This window comes from Cyrtonyx montezumae, unplaced genomic scaffold, assembly GCF_038088225.1.
Source record: "Cyrtonyx montezumae isolate F1298 unplaced genomic scaffold, pur_monq_1.0 scaffold_17, whole genome shotgun sequence".
Taxonomy (NCBI): Eukaryota; Metazoa; Chordata; class Aves; order Galliformes; family Odontophoridae; genus Cyrtonyx; species Cyrtonyx montezumae.
Genome location: NW_027071903.1, coordinates 18,690,441 through 18,708,798, shown reverse-complemented (window position 1 = coordinate 18,708,798; position 18,358 = coordinate 18,690,441). Strand labels below are relative to the sequence as shown.

Here is an 18,358-nt window from a genome sequence, read left to right as displayed (position 1 = left end):
TCTTGTACTCTCTCAGTTCCAAGAGCTTAAGAAAAAATCTCTTCCTGACAAGATGGACATTTTTTTTCCTGGGAGGTGTCCATGGTCCCGCAGAAGTATGAACAGTGTCCCACACAGCCTTGCTTCTCTTGCCCTCCACTGGCTTCCCCTCCCTCCAGTTCTCACAGTGGCCCTTTATGCTAAAATCACACTGATTCAAAAATGGGAGTTGAGGGAGCTGCTCTGAAATAGGCTAGAAAAACTCTGCTGTGGTCTGGTTCATGAAAGCAAAGGACATGTTCTATAAGCACTCTCTGCTACATAATTTCTTAAGTTCCACATATTAATTTGTTTTATAAGTACTGGACTCGGTCCCCTCAGAAGTTCAGTAAAATTGAGGTAATCGAGGACAGGACCAGCTTTCTGAGGGTGCTGTGACCTAGAGGCAGGTCTGATTACATCATCTGTTTTGGGATGAGTCCGAGGAGCTTTATAAAAAGCAGACCTGAAAGGAGGGAGAGAGACAAGGAAACAGAAGGGCAATAACTCATTAGCAGAAGGTCTGCATGCATGCATTCTGCAGCTTGCCTGATACCTACAAGGGAGTTTCTTCAGGGTGCAGAGAAACGTGTGAACTGTTGGTATATTTCAAGTCTTTCCTTGAGATGTCAGTCAAGAGCTGCAGTACAGCCATAGTCACTACTGTGCTCATTTTCTTCCTAAAGATACAGCTCTCGGTACCAGCGTCGCTGAATGGTAAAGTCTTTTGGCTATTTTATTGTTGCTCTTATCCTTGGGTAGCTAATGTACGCAGAAAACTAACTCTTATCTCTTTATTTTTTAAAGTAATATTTCAATAGCATGCTCAACGTTGTGTATTGTTGCAGTTGTTTGGAGTTAGTGTCCTGATTTCAGTTTTTCAAAATAGGTATTCTGATTTAGAAAGAAAAAAGAAATCCATCCTCTGATTTAGTTCACGTTACAGACTTCTTGTGTGCTCAGTGTGCCTTGCTTTGTGATCCTTATGCTTCTCGTGATGAAGCAGACCGGCCTTCCTTGGTGTTAGCTTTCTTTGGAAGCATACCATCTTTCTTTTTATTTTTAAACCAAACAAAAAGAACGTAAGCCCTCTGAAGTGCTCAATTTCCTACGTAATAAACCTCATTGCCTTATATTTACATGGGACCTGTTTCAGGAGATCAGCACTCCTCACTTTCTTTTTAGGGGTTAATTTTCATCCATTCAATCTTATTTTAATCCACCTAGCGTGATTATAGGATAGGAGGGAGAATCATAGTATAGTGTTGTGTGAGAGCATGAATATTCATGGAAGGAAAAACCTGAAGGTTTGCCCGTAATCCAGAGCAGTCCACTTCTCGTGCAGCCCTGGCAGGACGAGTATTTTGCCAGGTTTTCAGCATGAGCTACACAGGGAGGAACTCCAGACTTTTCAGCTCAGCTTGTTATTTCAGGCATATTTCCCCTGAAAAATTGCTAAATGGCAGACTCTCCCACCTGAAAAGCATAGGCTTCTAGAGCTTGGTGCTCTGCAGAATAACACTGAAGGCTTGGCAGTGAAAGGATGTATTGAGAAGGCATGGCAGATGATACGTCCTTCAGGGAAATCTGGAGAACTCCTAGTTTGGAATGAGACAGCCAGTGCCAACAAATGCTAAGAGCTACAGCACCTGCCCGTTTTCAACATCTTCCCAAGTTAGAGACCCAATTAAGATGCAGACTGTCACAACTTCCCCCTCCCACTTTATCAGCTCTCAGATGTTACCGGAAATGTATCTACTCCCTGGATATTGATGAAACCCAGATACACTGGCTCTAGGAAACTCCTCTGGCATATCTGGGCATGTAGCTGTGAGATTCATCAGCAGTCACTGCAGGGTGAGCAAAGAGGCAGGAGAGCCCTCAGAGGCACGGAGCTGCTGGTACTATCCTTCTAGGTGTGAATCAGACTCGTGTCCAAATTTAGAGGACTGTATAACAGTCTGCTTCATTCAAATGCCATTATCAAGAATAAAGGTAACACCAACCTTGCTCACAATCTGAGAAGGACAGCAAATCTGACATGTTCATTCAGACAAATTCTTGATTGAAGAAGATTCTGCCCTGTGCTGTCTGCTCATCTCCCAGTCTGTTAGATGAAACAAGTGTAAAATGTTCCTTAGCCCTATACGAGTTGCTATAATTGTGTCCATCAGTAAAGGCACAAAAGTAGTGAACCACAGAGCACCAAAGATGCTCGCAGGTAGAGGAAAATTTCACTTGGTAAAAGTTTTTATTTATTTTTGAATAAAAGCCCAAAATACTGAAAATCTTTGAAATGTCTTGTTTCAAGGCTGTTCTATATCATAATTACATATATTTATGGCTTTGATACTTTGTGCATGTATTAACGTGAAGTCAGAGCAGTTGTGGAGCTCAGCTATTTCAGTTAAGCCAGGGCTTCTTCAAACCCTGCTCAAATGAGGATGTGGGGATTTCTAAAGCGTGCTGACAGTTGGTAACTGTATGCAAGTCGTACCTACAGAGTGTGCTGACCACAGGACACAAGCAGCCCCAAAAACCTCAGTTATGGACTAACCCAGCAAACAGAAGGGGAAAAGAGTATCGGGTTTCTTATGCAGCAATTAAGGACAGTGCACGTCCTCTCCTCCAGAATGAACCTGGGGAATCCAGCCAGGGTGATTACACACATCTCGTTTTGAAAATCCCACTGTAACTGGAATTCACTGGCCCTGATTCTCTGGAACCACAGAGCTTAGCGTTTCCAGCATGTATCAATATGTAAAAGCAAAGTGCAGCTGTTTTACACATCCCCTCAAATTAAAACCAAATGTTTCACACAGCAGTTTTCAGTAAGAGCTGTAGTACACTGCAGAGTACAAAAAAAAATGTAGCCATGAATTAGGTAGTGAGCAAACGTGTGCATCTAAGGATAAATATCTGCCTGCACACATGCATACACAGGCACACAGTGTTTGCAGGACTCGTCATCCAGAACTGCCTCCTAAGCAGATATTTCATTAGCCTGATAACAATTGTTGAGGTTTGCCATGACAAGTGCCTGTAATTACACAGCAGCTGGTTCAGCTGGCAAGTCCCAGAGAACCTATGCAGAAAGGACTGTCTCTCATTTCTCAGGGCAGCAACAGGCAATCCCCTGGTGTGTTTCAAACAGCTCAAGGAGGTATGGGGATTTTGATGACAAATGCACCCTGCCTACACTCCTTATTTACAGCTCACCAAAAGAAATGGGGGATGCCTACATACAGTCTGGCTATTTAAATTAAAAAAATTAAAAAGAAGAAGAAAAAAAGTTTGGCTCCAGAATTTAAGCGACCACAAGAAAGTCAAGCCCTATGGGCAAGATCTCCGAATAACCCTAGTCATAATGTGGTTGAGAAGGGCTCATAACCTTTGAAAACTTCTTCGCTTTGCTCAACATCTGGAACCAGGAAGTCAGATGAAAGTATAGCCAAATTTCAGTACATGGACTGAAGGGGCTATTTCTAACTTTAATTTACAGAGTAAGCTCAGTTTCAAATATTCACACATATATTTTGTTTGTTTTTAAACAGGGTCAAAATGGTCCTATATAGGTAAGTACTAATTTTTCCATTAATTACCTAGGATCTAGAATTAACTAGAAATTTTATTTTAAGCGAACGAATCCTCTGTCCAGAATTTCCTCATTCAGAGCTGTGTTTCATACACCATATGCTCACAGAGAAGCAGGATGTATTGAGAATCTCCACAATAAAAAGCTTCTTCATCAGCCCTTGGAGCAGCCAAAAGACAACTCTGGGAATGTCCAAGATTTAACTTGCTTCTTGTTTCTAATGGACTTGTTCCTTCAACCACTGGTTTTTAAATCTATTCAGTGAACATATAACAGCAACTTCAAATAAAAAAATTGGAATTGAAATATAGAGAAAGCTTTTTTTTTTTTTTTTTTCTCCTGAGGAAAGAAGAATGCTGATCTTCACAGAGAAAAATGGCAATTGGAAAGACTGCAGTCAAAGCCTCTCCTTCATAATCTCCGACTGATACTGACTCGTTATGGCAGCTTTCACCTTCCACCATTTACCTTTGCCCCCACAAGACTTTGCAATGCTTCCCAGTATAATTAAGTCAACAGGAAAAGAAAGGAGTCAGCCCACTGTAGTCAGTGTAGGCTGATCTCAGGATTGAGGATCTAGGTACAAGGTTAAGGGTAGAGAAGAAATTCAGGTGCCAGTCGACAGAGACCTGTGCTTCAAATCTTTGGATTCTGCTAAATATTCTAAATTCAGTCCAGTGAGGTGCTAAGATCCTCCAGGAAATGGCAGCTGTAGCAAATGCACTAGAACATGCCAAATTTTCTCATACAGCATTCGAACGGAGTAGCAGGGATAGCTACAGCCCTTAGCAATTCCACTACCTCACAAGCTTCCCTCTGGACACACACGCAGCAGATCTACACGTACCGGCCATGTGTACGTAGGGGGGTATGACTGAGCTCTGCCTGCGCTCTGAGCAAAATGGAAACCATGTGGTCATGTTGGTGTGGCACGTAGCCTAGACTCTCAGCCTTCACTACTGACTCAGCCCTGGGCTAACTGCAGCTGTACAGCTTCCAGCTGGCTGAAAACGAGCAGAGTGCTCTGCGTGACTGCAGAATACCACAGACATTCCCCGTACTACTGACCCAACGCATTTTACTGCTTAATTGACTACAGATTAGGAGAACTCGGATGTTCCGTGAGAACCTTGAGCAATGTGAATATTAACTGATCGTCAGAGCTAAAGTCTGTCGGTAGCACGAGCGCCTTGCAGACACATTTTCTTCTTCAGCCAATGTGCAAATCCCTTCAGCACTGTCATCCTTGAAGAGCAATCTGCTCTAACATCTTGGTGAGATGACCAAAAAAGACACCAACGCTATTTTAGGTTTGGAAAAAGACAAACTCAAGGAACTAAATCTATTTAGTTTAAGAGAAGCAAGGAACTACATCCTCTGTAAGTACTTCCAGATGAACACAGGCATGCTCACAGCAGGCTCTTCAATCTCCAGGCAAAAGACTTAAAGCAGCTGCTATCTGAAAGAAGTCCAGTGTACACAAATTCACTGTGACAAGCAAGCTGCCAGAGAAAGCAATTATCCATTGGGCAAGAACGAAACATCTTTTATCTGCAACATTTAAAAAAAGACTGTTTTCCCCCTTGAAAAAATACAGCCTCGTTAAAGTAGTAATTAACCCAAGGAGGTCCAACGGCCCGTGTTAACAGGTCAGTCTGTGTGACCCAAAAAGATCTTGCTGCTTTAGAAAGAATCGATGAACCTTCAAGTGTAAGAGAGAAACAAAAGTTACGAGCACTTCTTCTGGAATTTAAACCCAAACAATCCCAGCTAACAGCTTGTAAACAGCTGCTTGCTATTAATAATTAAATCAACCAAAAATGTCTTGATGTTATCTATTCTTTGTAGAGACTGCCTAGGGCAAAAGGTTGTGATGAGAAAGTTCTGCATGAGTTTGAGCAAGTTATTACAGGTAACACTTATTACTGCAAATCAGCTTTTTACTCTGACCTATGCAATACTACTAGATGGAGCCTAATGGTTTGCATGATAAGGAGAAGTTTGTAATGGACTGGCTTTCTGTTTGCTGGAAAATATGGAAGCTTATCTCTGTCAGCATGAAGTCACTTCTACCAGAAACTCTATTCATAATCCAGCAATAGCCATGTTAACATGCACATGCTGGAAACTTTTACAAGGAAAAGTCATTCCTGTCAGTAAATAATGCTGTCATAGATACATTTTCACTTGTTGTGCATGAGGACTTTAAGGAAAGACAATACCACTGCTAGAGGGTCAGAGGTACTGCAGTTGGCTGTGATGGTGTTACCATGGGCTTAACCCACTGAGCTAACCCCAGCAGGGTTAGTTAAAAGGGCAGCTGAGGTTGTTCAAAATCACGGGAGAGTGAAGCATCAATTTGAGATTTTTGTTGGCACTTCCTCTGCCAGCAAATGCACCCCTACCATGGTAATGAGGCCGTTTTCTATCAAGTGGCATACTGGAAACGGGAATTGAGAAAGTCAAATAAAAACAGTCTTCAAAATTCAGCAAAGGCTCCTTTTCCAAGTTCTGAATGGTAGATGAATCTAGGGGAGAGAAAGGCACGCGCCAACTGGATAGTTAAGGCTGACAAATGTGTCTCTGTTAATTTACACAGGTCCTGATGGAGAGAAATCCTGGCCGAAGAAATATCCATTTTGTGGGGGAGTATTTCAATCACCAATAGATTTTCACAAAGATATTCTCCAATATGATTCTAATCTCTCACCTTTAGAATTCATAGGCTATAATGTGTCTTCCACTGACCAGTTTACACTGACTAATAACGGGCATTCAGGTAAGGGAGCTCAACGACAGCAAACGTTTATGTAGGAAGTTACTGGACTGTGTAATCTTGTATTTTATGATGTTACTTTATCATTTGAAGTTAACCTATGATTCCATTCTCATCAGCAAATTTGTATCTAGAGAACACATTAGGGAAACTCGGGAACATACAAAGTACAAACGGATTTGCTGCAAGCAGAATTGAAAGACCATGGTTTTCTTCAATAAGCTTTAGGCATGTCATAAAATAATTCCTGTGCCTTTGAAAGCTTCTCTTCCTACTTTGGCTGAAGTGCTCTGAAACAGACTTGGTGATTATGTTAGAAAGAGAGAAACTGATAAAACATGGGTGCAGCTGATCTCTGATATTCTAAACAAAGCAGCTCAGTTGAGTTACATAGAGAAAAAAAGGAGCACTATTCTGTTCCTTTGACTTGAGGTAGAAAACTCCCTTAATGTAGGATCAGACAAATAGATAAAGGAATAGAAAAATAATTAGGAACAGCTTACAAACATGCCCTGCCTGGCACTATTAAAAGTGTCAGTACACAAAGTAAAAAGCAGAGAAGATGCAGTCCCATAAAGATCTGCATGATCAACTGTATCAACACTACATACAGTAACAGTTAAGCTAGCCCACTTTTTTCCCTTCATTAGACACTTGAGGACACCTAACTTAGAACATGTATCCTCTATCCATGTGTTCTTGTATCCTCTAAGCATCAAAAGAACCTGAGTTATAAAGCAGCCTGTTCCTCTGCTTTTCAATGGCGCGCTCTGTTAAAGCATGCTTGCAGTGCATACTTCTCATTTTTCCTCACACTTTCAGTGAGGTAAACCTGCTCTGCACAGCATCACAAACCCACTCTTCAGGTAATGACCAATTTCTTAGCTGGTGCATGAAAAACAGGCTCTTTGTGAGAGTGGTGATTACAGTATCTGCTGTTATCTTCTCTTATGGCTGGAGAAGAAATCAGTAGGATACTTAAGACTGTCATACCAGTCACTCCTAGACACAGCTAAGGCTCTTCACTGCCAGCTAATCCAGATGAACTACCTACTTCAGCTAGACTGAGAACAGCACCTCAAGAAATGCTTTTTAAATAACAGAAAAAGGTTTGCAGCTGCTCCTTCACAAGGTTTTGAGCTCTGTTTTCCCTGCAAATCTGGGACATGTCAGAAACAAATTACAGTCACACTGGAAACCAGTAAAGATAATTGCAAAGCAGCTGAACTTTTCTTTATACAAACCATTGCTTATTGAAGTACCTAATTTCTCAGTAAACAGTCACAACAGAGAACATCTCCGTTCTCTTTCTACTGTAGTACATACACAAAATATAAGCTGGTCTGCCTCTGGGTTTGACTGGGGAGGAAGGGAGACATCAACAGTTTACTTGGTGTTGACAAACGCTCCTGAGAGAGGGTTAACAGACAGAGGAGTTCAATATAACAAGAGTTCACTAATACCGTGAAATATTCATCTATTAAAACATATTATCTTTTATAAGGAGAATTAAAGAAGGCACACAAGCCTAAATTTTGCTTCAATACTTTGATTACTTTTTTAACAAAGATAAGAATTTTGCATTCTTCAAGGAAGACAGAGAGGTCCATTAGCAATAATTCCCACATTCAATTCATTTAGTTCAGGAAAACAGAAACATTCTAAATTGCTCTGAATTGCCTAGAAAGGGTTATTGACAACTTGAGTGTTTAGCTCCTACCTACAGACTGAGATGGATTTCAAGTTAAGAACGTAGCTATTCTGCTTTGCTCATTTCCTACATAAGGTGTTTAGATGCTGTAGTTTTATTTGCCTCCTTCTTAAAAGCTGTGGTGTCATTTGCCCCCGTCTGCCTTTGGTCTGCTTACAGTGAAAATGCATCTATCTCCTACCATGCACATCAGAAACCTCCCTTTTGAATACACTGCATCTCAACTTCACCTGCACTGGGGAAACAGAAACAAGTCAGAAGGCTCAGAGCACACAGTCAGCGGGAAGCACTTTGCAGCAGAGGTAAGACATGCACAAATCAACCAAAGAAATAAAGTATTTATGATCTGGGTGTATAATGAAAAAATGCCTTGTGCACCACAAATTGGGTGGGGCTCCAATACACTACAAGTCAAGGAGCTGAATTCTCAACTCAGGGCTGGCACTCAGTCTCTTAAGTAATTTCAAGCAGATTGCTTGATTTCTCTTTTAGCTGCACAATGCTGCTTGGCTGGGCTTAAACAATGTCTTCACTTGCTCTTTTTGTTCCATTGAAGAACTACTTATTATCTCTCCTAATCCTAAATTATGGATTTGGGAATAGATTCTGGAAAATAGTACCAATTGAATATTTACTGCAAAATGATCAAAAGAAGTACTGTTTTCTCAGAAACATTTACCAATGCTGGTACTACAAACAAGGCGCCTTGAAGATGAAACCATCAGTCTTTTTGCTTCCCATTCAAGTAGACAGGAGGGATAACAACTAGAGAGGGGCTGGGAATGGGTATTTCAAACCTTGTGCTTTTCTCCATAAAGGATCTTACCACTATGCCCAGAAATCACTCAATAATCTTGTTCTATGGCTGTTAGCCTGAGATAGCTGCACTCATCTTTCTCACTTGCCCACGGCATTATCATGACAACGTATCTCCTCTGTAGATGCATATTGTACATTATAACTCTGAGAAATATCCAGACATAACAGCAGCAATGGACAAAGCAAATGGCCTGGCAGTTTTGGCTGTTCTTCTTGAGGTAGGACACAAAGTTGGGGGGAGGGGAGAGGGGTCATTTGTTGTGTTTTTAAACATGCTCTTAATCATTAGGGAGCTTTAAAGTAACAGTTTATTTCACAGTAGTGCAGCTGAAAAAGTGTTTCTTTTCTTCTGCTTCTATAAAAAGGGCCAGATTCCAGCAGTACATGCATAAACGGGTACTCGTTTTAAGAAAAGAGGAGTTCTGGGCATTTGCTCATGTTTTCAGTAAATTAACTCCAATCGTTACATCAATATTTGCATTCATTCACAAGCTAAGTATTGGTATAGCTTAACAAGCAACACACAACCGAGAACTTCAAACCTGCTTACTCAGAACTGCCTACTGCATGATGATGCAGTGCTAGCCCTGCAGAGACTGACAGACACGACCCAACCCTGGGCAACTTAACAGAATCAGGATGTGACCATCCTTTGCAGGATGCAAGATTCCAGGATTATTTGAATCACAGACTACAGCAGCAATACAAAATTACAAACAAGTAAATTCAGTGCTTTTTTTAGGTGACAGGACAAGTTTCCTATATTCCCCTCTGAGGCCCCAAATATGGGCAATTAAAGGTAATAATGATGTTAAGAAACAATTCTGACAAGTTTGTACATATATAATTCTATATTTTCTTGAGAACTAAAGGACTTAAGAAAATAAGCTTAACTATCATGACAATTTTTAGCTGTGGGGATTTTCTGCAGCATAAAAAAAATTTCATTAAAAGTCTGAAAATGCTTTTACACTTGATTGAAAAAGGTGACAACGTCCCAGTTGACAGACAAAGCTCTAATTCAAACAGCTATTACCCCACCTCACTTCCTAGCAGTTCTAAGAATTTGATAATAACTGTGTTGCATTTCAGTTCATTTGGAAGTTGCAACTGTGAAAAGCTTCTGAGTACTGTGTACTATGCTGGGGATTCTGTTCTTTTTTTTTCTAAGTAATAGTGTCTAAGATCAAAAAAGGGAATGTTAAGTCTGGTGATTAGGTCTTTGAAAACCTTACAGGCAGCTGCCAGCTCTTACAGTTCATCTAAGGACACCAGTTTACGATGTCTGCTGTCAGAGGAGTTGCTAAGCACCAATGAATTCATAAGACACTGATTATTAAACCAAAAAGTGGTTGGTAGCAGCTGAAACATATGGTCTTGCTTGCTGGTTGAGTTACTGCCCCTGCCAGTGGCCCTGCATTACCCAACAGTGTCATTCTTCATCTTCGCAGTCTATGAGGAGCAGTAAACTGAGAAACATTTGTGGGTGAAAAGATGTGGCTTGGACTAGAAAGCAGCAGATGAGTTGAGAACTTCTGTCTGTCGATGTTCTCAGAGGAAATGGCAACTCCACCTTTGTGCTGCAGGCCCAACAGGCAAAGCAACAGTCTTTCAAGTGTGTGCTAGAGACCTACGCTGCAGTTATTAAGACAACAAAGCACCTTTAATAGCCACAGAGCAACTAAGAGCCTTATTGGGAATGGTACCTAATATTTCAGTTACAAAGAGCAATCCTTTTTAAAATGTGAACAGTGTACGGTTTCCTTAGAACAGAATCCACCAAATACTGCTTGCTGCTCTGTGCAGAAACACAGGACCTGCACAGTTATTAACAGTCTGCTCATTACAGATTGGACCCTTCAACCCATCATATGAAAAGATCTTCAGGCACTTCCGGAATGTGAAATATAAGGGTGAGTGGCGGTACTGGAGTGAGGTAGCAGATAGGTACCCTGCCAGAGGCCGGAGCAGCTGCAGAAACAGTCCTGCAATCCCAGGCAAAGCAGTCCTAAGCTGAAAGACATAAATATTCAATGCAGTGTCTAGCTAGCAAGATACACACACCCAGTGCACGGTGTGGGCCTTACTTCCTGCACCAGCTGATGTTTGGTCAACATGGCTACGGGTTATTTTACAAAATTCTGATTTGGTATCTACAAGATTAGTAGATAGGAAATGCAGATTTTGGGGTTTCTAATGTATAGCTGGGATCACCTCCTCCAGAAAGTACTTTTCTTTTCCTAGTGATCTTACTGAAGGCATCCTGCTTACTGAATAGCAGAATCACTTCATGGCATATCGTCCGCACTGCAATGATGCGGCACTTAACACAAATTCCTCTTTTAGATCAGGTGGTCCATGTCCCTGGTTTCAACGTTCAGGAATTGCTTCCTGACAGACCAGATGAGTACTACCGCTATGAAGGATCCCTGACAACTCCTCCTTGCTTCCCAAGTGTTCTCTGGACGGTCTTCCGGCACCCCGTTAAGATTTCACAAGAGCAGGCAAGTTTACATACAACACGTATTTTCCTGATTGGTGTTTGTTATGGAATGGTAAATGGCTGTTCTGTTCTCCTGGATTTGTCTTACTTTCTTACTGAACTGGAAAGTGACTATTGCTAAAATCATTCAGGAGGGGTGCACATCACAGAACTGACTTTATCAATATCCTATCATGACAGAGTTAACACATTTTCAGTTGATCAAAATAAAGGTCAGCCAACTGAATAGGAATTGGTATAGTAACATCTTGAGAAATCACATTAAAGTGAAATTCATTTCTTTTTACTGAGTACTTGCTCCCTGCTTTGAGTCTTTCCATGAGTCACTACCGGATCATTTCTGTTGAGGCTTCATGTCTGAACCCTAAATTCTAAGGTCTGCATTGCTATGACCCATAACTTAATCATGACAGATTGGGTAGATGCTAACGTTTCTAAAGAGCTTGTGATGTATTATTTGTCAAGCCTGAATCCCCAAACTTTTCTCCAACTTAAAGTGTTTGTGCTCATCTAATTAGCTATTTCCATTTTCAAGTGGACACTGATGAAGTGCATAAACTCCTAATCACTATCTTCTGATTCACCTAACTATAAACACAAGGAAAAAATGTTATTATCACATTTAACATGAGATTTAACTACAGTGTGCTTGCTCTCATCACAAGCCTATTCTTAACTCTGTCCTCTGCACCAGATCATTTCACCAAAGCATGAGCTCTTTCGTGAGCTCCTTCTTGAAACAGTACTGCTTAGGATTTAGACTGTGCTGCAAAGGACCACCACATTTCCTCCCATTCAATTTCCCTGGCAGCAGTGTTTATTTTCCCCAGGAGGTATAGCACACACACGCACACACACACACACACACACACACACACACAGAGGTAGGGGTTCCGGGGATGTCACCACTGTTTATGCATTATATGCATATAAACCCACTCTGTTTGAGCCATGTAAGACTTCCAAGTATCATTTATCTGTTTGACTACCTCTCTAATTTCCAACAGGCACTGCCAGTGATAAACCAGCATCATTTCTGTTTCTGGGAGCTGAACAGTGTGTTTTCCTTTATAGCTGCTGGCACTGGAAACAGCCATGTACTGCACAGAGAGTGATGACCCAGAACCCCTGGAAATGGTCAATAACTTCCGAAACGTTCAGGAGTTTCGTGAAAGACTTGTTTTTATCTCCTTCCGTGAAGGTAAGCTGTACAAATGCTTCTGCACAAAGAAACAGCACACAGTTGTTTGTGTAAACTTGAAATAGCAATGTGGCAGTCCTGTTGCACTGTACCAGCACAAAAATATCAGAGTTCTACTCTCCTGCAGTTAGTTTTTTTTCTTTTCCCTTTCTGCACGGGCAATTATGTGAGAATCAAGGCAGTCAGGCAAAGAGCATGTACAAAGTTTTGTTTCACAGCAGCTATCAGACAAGCCACACCAAGCAACCCTTCTGACCCCAGTCAAAGGGAAGGAGATGAAGGGAGGAGGACTGTTTGGCCTCATCATGCTTAGCAAAGCTATTTGCTGTCACTCTAAACACTACAGCATTACAAAATAACAATACATATGGTGTTTTTTTTGTTTGTTTTTTGCACAGAAGCCTGCATCAGTGGTGAGAAGTTTAGCTGTGCCCCACAGTAAGGCATCTGAGTATCTTTTCTAAGCAAAATGCGTTGCTCCAACTGCTGTGTTGTCCTGCAAACAAATAATCTAAAGCAGTTGTAAAGCTGCCACACTCACCAAGGGAAATCTAGGCAAACCACTACACAGTTTAAAACTGAAAGTAAAATGTTTTTGAAAGAAAAAGCAGACCACATGAAAACGATCAGCCATGCAGTAAGCTTTCAAGTTAACATTCTAGCATGTCACATCAACTTTGCTTACTAGTTTCTCCCACTTAAATGAAAGAACAAAAAACACAGGAGTTACCTAGACTGAGAAATTTCTCACCACAGGCTTCACTTTTTAGTAATAAGAGAAGCCCATGGCATTGCCTCTACTGTCACATACAGGGTACAAAGCATGCCCTGAAGCTAAGCAGCACTGGAAAGGCCTACTTGTAGCATAATTATCTCTCTGGTACACAAAGTAGAGCAAATCACAGTACATGATGCAAACAAACATGATAGAAAACTCAAAAATAACTAGCTTTTGCTTTTTTGCACTTCTCTGTAACAGAATGTCCCAAAACTGCTGGATCTTAAAATCTCAAAGTTTGGGGAAAGAGGGAAACTAAGTAAGCTTGGACAATAAGGAACTGAACTTAAATCCATATACAATTTATTAATGACATATTCAAGGAGAAACACTGAAATAGCAAAAGTTCTGGAATGAGCAGCTACCATGTGTTTAAGACACAAAATCTTAGATGATCCAAATTCCACTCTTTCTCTGCTCTCAATTCATGAAAGTAAGCAAGCATATGTTGCTGGTTTGTTAATGGCATCTATGCACCAGCGATTCAGAACAGTCAGAGATGAGAAATGCTGCTTTCCATCTAGATCTTAAGCTGGCGTTTCTGCACCTGTCTATTCTCTCTCTGTAAATCACGCTCAGTTCTTAAAGTAAGGAGTTACAATCCGTGCTCTCAGTAACTGAAAATCAGACAGCGTGGTTTTAATCTATGGATCTAAACACTTCACAAAAATGGGGTAAGCATTACTACGTCTATCTATAGGATCAAATTTGACCTAGATGTGACATTTTCAGAATTGCTGCTGTGAACCACTGCTAAAGCCAGAAATATCTGGCTGTTTGTCTATTAAGCTACATCATTTGCTTCCTATGCAGAGCTGACACCTTCTATAGAAACATTTTCAGTTTTTCCTTAAAGTTGGCATAACTTACTAGGGCTGAGTTGTATGAGATATTGCCCATCCTGCTGTTCTCACCCAAGAACCAGTCTCTATGGCTACAGGAGGCATTGCTCAGCACTGCTTTAATAGAAACCCCACTCAGCCTAAGTACACTTAATTACAAAGGTTCACTGGCTACCAGTGAACCGTAGCAAAAGTGTTCTATCCACTGAAAGAAGGGTATACATCACCCCTGTAATTTCACATTCCACCTACTCCAGCCACAAACACTCTCTCACAGGTGCAGCCTCATACCTCAGAGAAAAAAAGAAAAGAGAAAAGCCCTTTCCTCCAAAGCACAGCTGAAGTGCACCTGGCCGCTGGCTGCCAGCCTGCCGCTGCCAGGTGTACCACAGGCGGGAACAGAAAGCACCTGCTGAGAGGAGGAGAGGCCTTTCACAGAAACGTGCCTTGGGACAGACAACTACAGAAGTCCGTGAAAAAAATCCTGCTGTGCACACTCCAGACCTCAACCGGAAAGCACTTCTTCAGAGCAACTTCTCTGCCTCTGCAATGAGACTCAGGGCTGCTTATCTCCATCAGAGCGCAGGTGCCACCAGGTGGGGCCGCTGAGCTGTGCTTTGGGTCCCAAATTCAAATAACTGAAGTATTAGATCATCCAAGTTTGGATGCCAATGACTAAAATCTAAACTCATACTCACCGTGAACAAGCACTAAAGTTCAAAATGTCTCAAATCCTAAAGGATCACTCACTAAAAGTCAAACATGCTTATAATGTATTTTGCCTGTTAGCAAGCTATTCCAATAAAATCAGCTCCACATACATGCAGCTCAAATTTATTACAGCATTCCCAGAACCACAGAATTGCAGGGGTTGGAAGGAACCTTCTAGAGATTCAAGTCTTCCACTGCTCACAAATTAAACAGGAACTGGTGTGTAGTGTTGCTAAAAAGCTTTCTATCTGAATTTCCCAGGAGATCCTCGTCAAACAGAAATCTAAAATTTGAACTTTAATCTTCCCTACCCCTTCTCTTTGAACTGCAAGCTTTTGTTCTGTATAGTTCTATTTGGTGTTACATTTTGCTGCCATGTGATGTGCCTTCACTGTAGTGAAACTTGCCTTTAGAGACACCTGGTCACTTGATAAATCATAAAAAATAGTGTGTGAGTGAAATATGAAAATGAACTGAAGAGTACTCACCTTCACGACCTCAAGGTTGGCCAAAATGACAAAAATACTTTTACTGTAAAAAATATATATATGAAGGTCTTTATCATAAGTGACACTATAGTGATAATGCTTAACATCTCAGTGCAAACTTGAGATCACTTGGTTGTTCATACTGTAATCTGGAACTCATTCTTACCTTTCTAGGTGCCTTTAATCAATGTTTTCAATGACAAAGCACATCACTCTTCAGCTGCCCACATTCAGCGATGCCCTGCCACAAAAAAACACCAGGCAGCAAATCTAACATACTTTGTGGCCTGGGTTTAGCTCTTCATTTTTCCTTATGCTCTCTGACGTGTTGCAGCATCAGATCACACCATGATTTGGATTGGAAGGGACCTTAAGAATTATCAAGCTCCAGCCCCCTTCTGTGGGCTGGTTGCCACCCATAGATCAGTCTCCCACAGCTCCTTTCAGCCCAGACTTGAATGCCTCCAGGATGGGGCACCCACAGCTTCCCTGGGCAGCCTGTGCCAGTGAATCCAAACAGATCTGCTACACCATTGGCTCCACGTTGGATTTGTAACACTGGCAGGTGTCTGTTTAGACATCCTAACCACAGATTCAGTTCTGAGATTGGGACATTCCTAGTACCTGTGCAAACTTACCCATTCCACGAGTGCAAAAGCAATACAAATGTATGGCTGGAAAGCTGCAGATGTAGGAAGAAAGTGTTACGACAGATTAGCTCACTCCTCTTCAGTGAATGAATTCAACCATTTTGTATGCTTCCTCTCTTCTAGGTGTTCTTGTTTCCGTTGTGATAGCCTGCATTGTGGGAGTTCTCATCTTTCTTCTAGTAGCCTGTTGCCTATGCAGGCGGAGAAGGTAAGATGTCCTGCTGTCACACCACAGTGTCAAACAAGCCAAACCAATTGTTTTTTTCTAATACAAAGAAGTGCTTGTGTGTCTGAAAACCAACACGACTTTTCAGCGGTAGGTGTTATGTCTCCAGTATCATACACTTCAAAGTAGTTCCATTTAATTGCCAGCAAAGTAGGTTTATGTGGCTAAGAGGGATCTACTTGCTGCAAGATTTGTTTCACCACTGGAAGAATGGCTGATTTCTGTGAAAAGTAACACCACAGTTCGTTACACTACCAGTGCCACAGTTAACTACTGCAGCAATGCCTACACAAACCCTTCAAAGGTACAAGGGCAAGAAATAGGGAAGAATATGTGGGTATGAGGGAGAGGCCAAAAGCATGTGGCAGTTTAACTATTCCCACAGTTGTCTTCTTTGTGTTCCTCTTGCTGGGCCATTTTGCTGCTCCCAAGTGCTCTTTGAATCTTTTCACTTTATTTATTTACTTATTGTCCTGGAACAAGAAGAAGTGAAACAAGAGGGAATAGTTTCAGAGACAGGCTCTCCCAAAGGTCACGCTATCTAAGGGGAAACAATGTGCACTGGCAAGAGGCCATTTAGCCACACGGCTTGACACCAAAGTTGAATTCTGGAAAAAAAGGCTGACATGACAAACCTTTCCACAGCCTGTTTGTGTCCCTTTGTGATCGGCACTGACTTAGAACGCATTGTCCAGAGACACATGTAACAATGAGCTACCCTGGCATTTGCACCAGTTCAGAGAAAAGTAATTCCCTGCCCACATAATGGAACTTTTAAAATAACTAACAGTGCTTTTCCTTCACTGAAGTGATGAATATTTAATATAATTGTCTTGTTTCAGCTGCAAAAAAGAAGAGAACCGAGGAGTCACCTACACACAAGGCATGCACAGGGAGGAAGAAGTTATTTCCAAACTATGATGCTGTACTCTGCCTCAGATGCAGCACTGACTGGTACTGCACGAGTGGAACATAACGGCGTCCTCTCGTGGAGCAGAGCCCCTTGCTCTCAGCTAACAATAACCTCAGGGTGCTCTAAAAACATAACAGCCCAAACTGTTACTGGAGCCTTTGTTCTCATTTCCCAGGGAGATGTGATCAGCGAATATTACTGAGCTAATTTCCTCCCCACACTCTTTTCATGCTGGCTGCTCACTGAGCCCGGGTCTAATCCTAAACTCCAGTTTTATGGTTTGTTTAGCAGGGATTTTCCCACAAGTATTCAAACTTGAAGACATTGAGCAAGGTACAAGTAGTCTTTACTGCTAGATCAATGGCTTTGGCTAATCCAGGATCAGCATCATGAATCCAAACAAGATATGTGAGGAATACCTTGCATTCTGGTTATTATGCAACCTCACAAATCTGTTAAAAGGGCATTTTACCTTATTTATTATCCTGCTCTTATTTATAGCATGTATACTAATATGTGGGAGATACTGCCATCGCTGACACTTCTTAGCACACTACTTCCCATTTAATCATGAAATCTTGACTGATTTTAGAGTACATATAACAAATCCAACTATATTGTAGACTATTTTGCTGATTCTCTGAATTGATTTAATTATTAGAATGTAATTAAAATTATCTCCTCACATCTCATAAGTACTCTTGAGTCTCATTTTTTAAAATGAGAAGCACACTTCTGCTGAAGAGGATGTGAAATTGCACTGACTTCAGAAGCACAAGGCTTAACCAGACTAGCTTACAGAACTCCTCCTGGATTTGACACGTGAAGAACCTCAACCCACACAACCAGGAAATACATTAAATACATGCTTACTGTAAGGAAAAGGCATGCATGATCAGCTCCTACGAAGCCACTAATGTCAACTTCTAACAGCTTTGTCTCTGCTGCCAGGCTAGGCACAGGACTTTTTTTTTTTTACTAAAAGCTGCCAATGGGATCATATCATCTTAGTTCTACATTTCATCCGCTGTGAGCTGTGTAGTGGTATGACACATCTCACACAACTAAGCTCATTCCAAAAGCTGCTCCAGATGCTGCAGGTTACAAAAAGTTCTGTATGTATTACG

At 41.3% G+C, this 18,358-nt stretch overlaps 2 protein-coding genes across 2 annotated transcripts in view; one reads left to right on the top strand and one right to left on the bottom strand.

The window, feature by feature from the left end:
- USP3 (ubiquitin specific peptidase 3) overlaps positions 1-16,099 on the bottom strand; it is a 58,842-nt gene extending 42,743 nt beyond the window's left edge. Inside the window, exon 1 of the mRNA XM_065733541.1 lies at positions 16,081-16,099. Coding sequence (XP_065589613.1) covers positions 16,081-16,084 — 4 coding nt within the window. The 5' untranslated portion in view covers positions 16,085-16,099. The remainder of the gene's footprint in view (positions 1-16,080) is intronic.
- On the top strand, positions 645-17,239 carry CA12 (carbonic anhydrase 12). The gene is made up of 10 exons (XM_065733571.1): positions 645-735; positions 3,573-3,593; positions 6,213-6,392; positions 8,260-8,402; positions 9,042-9,137; positions 10,769-10,832; positions 11,266-11,423; positions 12,497-12,623; positions 16,216-16,300; positions 17,161-17,239. Exons 1-10 carry the CDS (start codon positions 645-647, stop codon positions 17,237-17,239), a joined length of 1,044 nt encoding a protein of 347 aa, XP_065589643.1.
- Positions 17,240-18,358: the final 1,119 nt, after the last annotated feature.

Excerpts from the sequence above, each read along its gene's own strand:
- CA12 (XM_065733571.1), top strand. The coding sequence starts at position 645 with ATGTCAGTCAAGAGCTGCAGTACAGCCATAGTCACTACTGTGCTCATT. Across the intron at positions 12,624-16,215 it reads TTTTATCTCCTTCCGTGAAG|GTGTTCTTGTTTCCGTTGTG; the intron begins GTAAGCTGTACA and ends CCTCTCTTCTAG. Across the intron at positions 16,301-17,160 it reads TGCCTATGCAGGCGGAGAAG|CTGCAAAAAAGAAGAGAACC; the intron begins GTAAGATGTCCT and ends GTCTTGTTTCAG.